Genomic DNA, 7,023 nt, shown 5'->3' with positions numbered 1-7,023 from the left:
TATATATATATATATATATATAATTTTTACAACAAAAACAAAATAAAACAGCAATAGGATCTACCTGATGGCACTGAGATCCATTCCCATACACTACTGTGGAAAGTGCCAGCAGGACATCAGAGTGGGTCCAGGTACTGCATTGCTTCATGGCATTGGCGGTGTAGTTTACCAGAACGTCCAGCGTCTGTTCATCCATTATTACCTTGAAAACATTCAACCAGAACAAAGATGGGTTCATATAGTGATGCGGCAGCATTGTTACTGATTACTAATGGTTAAAATATACATATAGACAAATACAGGGAATGTTTGGAAAAAAACCTGTTGAAAGGATAAAAAAAAGACTTGATCACCGGATGGATGATTGTCTTCTAGTAAATAAATAACCTTAAACACCCAGAGTTACTGCAGAAAGGTTTAGATTATTGAAAAGTGATGCCTAAAGATGCTCAGAACTGGTGAAGACAAACAACAAATATCTTTAAAATATTCTTTTTTTTTTTTCATAATTCTAAAGAGACACTCATAGATCAGTGTTTCTCAAACCTTGACTTGTGTAGCCCTTTGGCCATTCTGTCTCACCATGAGTCCCCCTCCAGTCAAAAGTATTGTTGACTATCCAAAAGTGGAACTTACAGTAATTAATTATAAAATACAAATTATTTTACTTAATCTTTTAACTTAAGCATTTTATTTTTAGGCATTTTATTCTTTCCATCTCAAATAAAATAAAACATAAATATGATGCCTGGAAGTTAGTAGGTAATTAAAATAAATACAAAATAAAACCATACTATAAATCTGCCTTTATAAAGCTGGAGCTCCCCTGGGTAACTCCCTTATAATCACATTTAAACTTGATGAATTTGGAACAAAATCCAGAACAAAACTTATAGTTAGACTGAGTTTTACTTTGTTTTCATCTAGACACCTGAGCTGCTTTGATGAGCTCCGATACACCTGTGTAATAAACAGCTGTTCTCTACATTCAGTCTGTTCCTCTGCTTGGTTTTGATGTTTGTCGAAGCTGTTGGTGAACTCAAACATATAACAAAAAATTACTGTTTGGTTGGTAAAAACTTGTTTTATTTTTCAATAAAACAGAAGGAAATCGATCCCAGCCTTATTTTGTTCCCAAGGAAATAAAATATTTTCATGTACCCCTTGCAATGCATTCAGGGACCACTAGGTTTTTTTTTTTTCTTTTTTTAAAATTGTTTTTTTTAAAATTCTTTTCCCCATTTTTTCCTTTCTTTTTGATTTTTTTTGGAATTTTTTTTGCCATTTTTCTTTTTTTTATTATGTGTATTTATATTTTTATTAAATTATTTTGAGGTCTAATCAACACAAGTTCACAGAAGTTATGTTGTCATGGCAACATCAAGGAAGCTAGTGCGTGGTATCCCTCTCGTGGTATGTGAAACAACTTTTTTGTTAAGTATATAATTCCACATGTGTTAATTCATAGTTTTGATGCCTTCAGTGTGAATCTACAAATTTCATAGTCATGAAAACAAAGAAAACTCTTTAAATGAGAAGGTGTGTCCAACCTTTTGGTCTGCACTGCATATGGACATAAGATCAGAGTTTTCTGTATCTGGTTGAAATGTCTCTGTAAAGTGCTTTAAGATTGTGATTGAGATCCTGAGCTAACTTTATAGTTATGCTGCTATTGGCTTAGACTTCTGGAGGACATAGGGACCCCTATTTCATAGTTTTGCTTCATTCTATCTCTATTAGAATTAGTTTAATCCCTCTTAACATTATGCTCTCACTGCCTTTTTTCATAGTAGCTTCTCCTCATTGGTTCCTGTTTGGCTGTGGCAGCTGCAATCAACAACTTTGTTTATAGATGTTGGAGATCGGCCCTATTTTCCAGTGTAGTCCTGTTTCTCTGACTGTGACTGGCTGGATGTGCTCTCTTCATCCTCTGACATGGGAACTGGCTCGGATCTCGTCTGCCTGGCTGTGTGTTTCCTGGACGGGGCCGCCTTTTACAGCTGCTTTTTGTATCTCTGCTTCTATCTCCTTGAACCCCAGTCGGCCTCGGCAGATGGCAACTCAAACTGAGCCTGGTTCTGCTGGAGGTTTCTTCCTGTTAAAAGGGAGTTTGTCCTCTCCACTGTCGCTACAAGCATGCTTGGTGTGAGGGATTGCATCCGAGTCAATAAGTCGATGCAATCAACTGGTTTTCCTTAGATAGGAAACTTTGAATCAATTTGACTGTCTGATCTGGTGAATTGTAAAGTGCCTTGAGATGACATGTGTTGTAAAATTGGCGCAATAGAAATAAACTGAATTTAATCTTAATAAGCTAGACTTGAGGTTTCCAGGCTTAAAATGGGTCTTTGGTTCTCTTTATATACCAGACAATGAACTTCAGCCCTGTTTGTTGTTCATTCTTTTTTTTCCTGTGTCCCAATGAAAAACACTGGCCTCACCCTGGTAAACTTGCTCTAGAACCACAACAGGATAAATAACCACTGTTCAATGCATTTATTATGTATATTAAGCAGAACCATTAATGATTAATGACCATTAATGATAGGTTAGGGGCATTAAACAATGCCCCTAACGACCCACTTTGAGAGGCATAGACCAGTATCAGGGATTGCAGGATAACAAAGACCTCAGCAACTCCCCATTACTAAGGAGTGGGCCTGATCTTCCGGGTCAATTTGCATGTTTTCTAAGCCAACACAAGGCTTTGTTTTTGGTCCAAACTATAAAGCTTTGAACTCAATGCTAATTCTGACATTTTTAATTGAAAAAGCTTGTGATCCAGTCCAATGGATTGTTTTTTGTTTTTACTTTTTTTGAATTTATTAGTAGGGGCTTCATCATTTGTGAAATACAAGGTGCTCTTTCCTGTTCCTGTTGATCCAGTGTGGTTAATGTAGATTGAACTGTTTCCACTGCACCCTCCTGGTTCTTACCTTCAGCTGGTTCAGGAGGTGATGGACTAGTTGGCAGAACTTGACAACTAAATGTTCTTGGTTTAGAGGGACTAGACCGCTGGCGTGCTTCAGTAGGATGCAAACATCCTGGGAAAAGAAATGGAAATTATCAGACCAAGCAGGAAAGCCAGAATAACAGAAGCCCGGCTGCAGGTGGACAAGGTGTTACCTCTGGTCTGATGGTGATGGGGAGCTCACAGCTCCTGTTATAATTCTCTGAAAGCAGCTGGTCAAACAGCTGGTTGAGCTCCTCTCTCAGCTGCCCGCTGTCTTCCCGTAAGGATCGGAGTTTAGCGGCGCAGCGAGAAAACTGTTTCTCTGCCTCCGACAGAGAGTCTGGCTGTGGGGCATCCACACCTCTGGGGTGGAACGGGGGGGCCTCGGCGGACAGAGCCATGGAGGTGAAAGAAGAGACGACAGAACGGCTGAAAGCCGGTGCCACCGCGCCTACGGAAGCCGACATGTTTCTTCTTCTTCTACTGTTTAGTGGCGACTGGCGAGAAACACCGCCACCTTCTGGATAGAAGAGTGAATCAGAATTTAAAACTGACCTACATTCAATGGTATAAACCTGCTTTCCTTAAAAACGAAAAAATATATCTATCATCTTTGTTTGTATTTGTATATTATTAAGTCCTGTGTGTCCTGGTCTCCACCTACTTATAATATCCTCCTCCATTCTCTCTTTACTTGTTTTTCTTATCAGAATGACATTTTGAATTCTGTACAAATGTCTCCTTTACATTATCTGTCCCATTCTTCCTTCCAAATCTTCACTGGCCACTTTTTTTTCCACTATAAATTAAATTTCTGTTTTACTGTACCTGATGGTAATTTCCACTTGGGTTTTCTGTGCTGCTTTTTTAGCATATAAGTCATGGCAGCTCATGCCCCTTCACTCCTATGGATGATTTAAATTATATTTATATCATCAAGAGAATGCCAAGAGTGTGCGAAGCAGTAAGTTAAGCAAAAGGTGTCTACTTTGAAGGACCTAAAATATAAGACACATTTCCAGTTGTTTCCCACTTTTTTGTTATGTATATAATTCCTTATGTTAATTTATAGTTTTGATGACTGCAGTGTGAATCTACAATTTAACAATTTTCATAGTCATAAAATTATATTTATATAAAATTACATTTATATATAACATTAAATTATGCTGAATTTAAGGGTACCCCTGCCGCCTTGCAGCAAGAAGATCCGGGTTAGATTCCCAACTCTCTCTGCATGGAGTTTGCATGTTCTCCCTGAGCATGTGTGGGTTCTCTCCGGGTACTCCGGCTTCCTCCCACAGTCTAGAAACATGACTGTTAGGTTAAATGGTTTCTCTATATTGTCCTTAGGTGTGTGTGTGTGTGTGTGAAAGTTGTTTATCCTGTTCCTCTGTGTTGCCCTGCGACGGACTGGCAACCTGTCCAAGCTGTACCCCTCCTCTCGCCCGTAGACAGCTGGAGATAGGCACCAGCACCCCTCGCGACCCCACTTGGGATAAGCCTGACAGAAAATGGATGGATGGATATACTAAGTTAATTTCCTTAACACTAGTTAGAGCACTGTTAGAATCTGAACAAACAATAACTGAGTCAGGTTTTGCTTCTTCAACCCAAAGTAGTACAAGCGTTAATGCCACTAGCGCTCCTGTGTAAACAGACAAATTATCATTAACTCTATGACTTGATATGATATTTAGATGTGGAATAACGAAAGGGACTACTATACTCTTCAACTGACTTTTTGACTGATTATACAGAGTCTTTGTCTGTATTGTTTTTCTAAATGCCAGAGGTAGATAATCCAGATCCAGAAAGTAAAAATCCTGCCTTGTTTTCCTCCATCTTGTTCAGTTAACCAAGTTAGACCCTCAGGTTATTAGTCTACATTGTGGGGCTGAAAATTGCATTTGGTTGGAAGTAACCTCCTAAAAGGCATTTTACATTCTTGACTTGGATTATCCACCTCTGCCAGTAACCACTACTACCAGTGTTTCCTTTCTGCTCTTTAGCTGCTTCATCTGGGACTGCTTCGTGTGGGACAGCACTCCCATTTAGAGAGTCCCAGACTCCAACCCCCCCACAGACACCTCCACCAGCTCCGCTGGGAGAAGCCAAAGGAACTCCCAGGCCAGCAGTGAGACATATTCCCTCCAGCATGTCCTGGCTCATCCCCTGGGCCTCCTTCCTGTAGGACATACCTGGAACACTTCTCCAGGTAGTATACAAGATTTCATGACCAAAGGTGATGGTAAGAATGCAGACTGACGGGTAAATCGAGAGTTTTGCCTTTTCACTCAGTTCCCTCTACACCGCAACAGACTGCGCAGCGTCCGCGCTATAGCAGCCGCCGCATCAGTCCATCTATGGATCTCCTACTCCATTCTCATCTCACTTCTCAACAAGAGCCCAAGATAAGACTTAAATTCCTTAATAGAGACAGAAATTCTGCTCCACCTAAATGGGAAAATCCATCTTTTCCAGTCAAGAACCATAGCCTCAGATTTGGAGGAGCTAATTCTCATCCCGGCAGATTCACACATGGCTGTGAACCACTCCAGTGTATGCTGTAGGTCTTAGCAGGAGAGAACAAGCAGAACTATGGAACTGAAAGAGGACATCATCAGAAGGTGGAAAGAATATTTCATCCGGCTCACACGCCTTCCATCTCAGTCTCCCTGATAAGGCCTATGCCAGGGTGCTGGAGAGGAGAATCAGGCTGGTGGTTTGGCTTCAGGAAGAGCCGTGTTGTTGTCCTCCTGGAACACTCTGCAGGGTCCCTGAGGGTTAGTTGGAGTTTGCCCAAACAGACCGCATCTACTTTGTGGACCTGGAGAAGGCATTGGACCAAGTCCCTCATGGTGCCTTGTTTGAGGCGGTTTAGGATTAAAACCAGTTCTAATTTAAATATAATCATGTTTTTTAAAAATAGCAAAACGAATTGAATGCATGCATATTTCTGATTCCAGTAAATGACAAGAAGGAAAGAAATATGCATCTATTCCATTTGATCATTTCATATGTGATTTGACATTTGACTTAATATCTGGGCCAACCAATAACCATCTGAAGTGACTATTTATTATAGGTTATATTTTCTATGTAATAATTTCTAACCTTAGATGAAAATTCTCCAAAGTTATTTGTGAATTCACAACGACCTCATTGTAATACGTTTTCACAGAACAGGGGAAACAAAGTGAATTGTTACAGTTTTCATCCAACACTATACTCCTTATAGACTATATACGTTATCATATATTCATCATTCACCTTGACTGTTGCAGATGTAAGAGTAGTGAGCATACCTATTTTAAAACAAAATGGACTTTTTTAGAAATTGAACTACAAAGATATTTTCCCTATTAAAGATGAAAAATTATCGTTTACCTTTAATTTAGACAGCATGGATGTGTAAATGCATTGATTAGCAAGGTCTTGATTTGGAAATACAGACATTATGCTCAGTCATGTTCCTGATAGAGTGTAGATGGGCTGTACGATTTTGGCACCTTTTCTCTTTTGGCCACGCAAATTGGTCCCCCCCCTAGCCATCCCTGGGACCTAAATACAATCTACATTATGCCTCATGGTGTTTAAAGATGCTTTCAAGCCAATTAGCTGAAATTTCCAAAGAATGATTTATGTAAAATCTAAGATAAAAACCTCCAAGAAATATTTATCCATAATGAGAATAGTCTCATGGAGCCACTTTTGTGTTACATATATCTGTTCCTAGTGAACTTTTCAATTCAAGCCTTACCACAAACAAATTTACCTTTTTTTTTTTATAAAAAAAAAAAAAAAGCTCCCAAAACATGAGTCAATTTGTTTTATAGAAAAGTTTAAAACATTGCAACCGATAGTTTAAAATAAATTAGAAACCCATTTTGGTGAGAACTACTTCACCTTTAGTCCCATCAGTAAGAAATATGGCATAATACTTCACGCAAAAAAAAAGGTTGAAAAAACGGACATCATTTGAACAATTTAATGGTCAAAGTTGGTTTGTGCTCAACATTTCTTAATGTGTGGATAGAATCAATGCCAGGGAATCCCATTTTTTT

At 39.0% G+C, this 7,023-nt stretch overlaps 1 protein-coding gene across 1 annotated transcript in view; it reads right to left on the bottom strand.

Annotated features, from left to right (window-relative positions):
• The window catches only part of heatr6 (HEAT repeat containing 6), a 14,415-nt gene extending 10,990 nt beyond the window's left edge, over nucleotides 1-3,425 (bottom strand). Inside the window, exons 1-3 of the mRNA XM_015382116.1 lie at nucleotides 3,130-3,425; nucleotides 2,940-3,047; nucleotides 65-205 (exon numbers count right to left, since the gene is read on the bottom strand). Coding sequence (XP_015237602.1) covers nucleotides 65-205; nucleotides 2,940-3,047; nucleotides 3,130-3,423 — 543 coding nt within the window. The 5' untranslated portion in view covers nucleotides 3,424-3,425. The remainder of the gene's footprint in view (nucleotides 1-64; nucleotides 206-2,939; nucleotides 3,048-3,129) is intronic.
• Nucleotides 3,426-7,023: the final 3,598 nt, after the last annotated feature.

This window comes from Cyprinodon variegatus, unplaced genomic scaffold, assembly GCF_000732505.1.
Source record: "Cyprinodon variegatus isolate N-32 unplaced genomic scaffold, C_variegatus-1.0 Scaffold249, whole genome shotgun sequence".
Classification (NCBI taxonomy): domain Eukaryota; kingdom Metazoa; phylum Chordata; class Actinopteri; order Cyprinodontiformes; family Cyprinodontidae; genus Cyprinodon; species Cyprinodon variegatus.
Note: the sequence above shows the minus strand (reverse complement) of the source record. Positions and strands in the feature narration are given on the sequence as shown.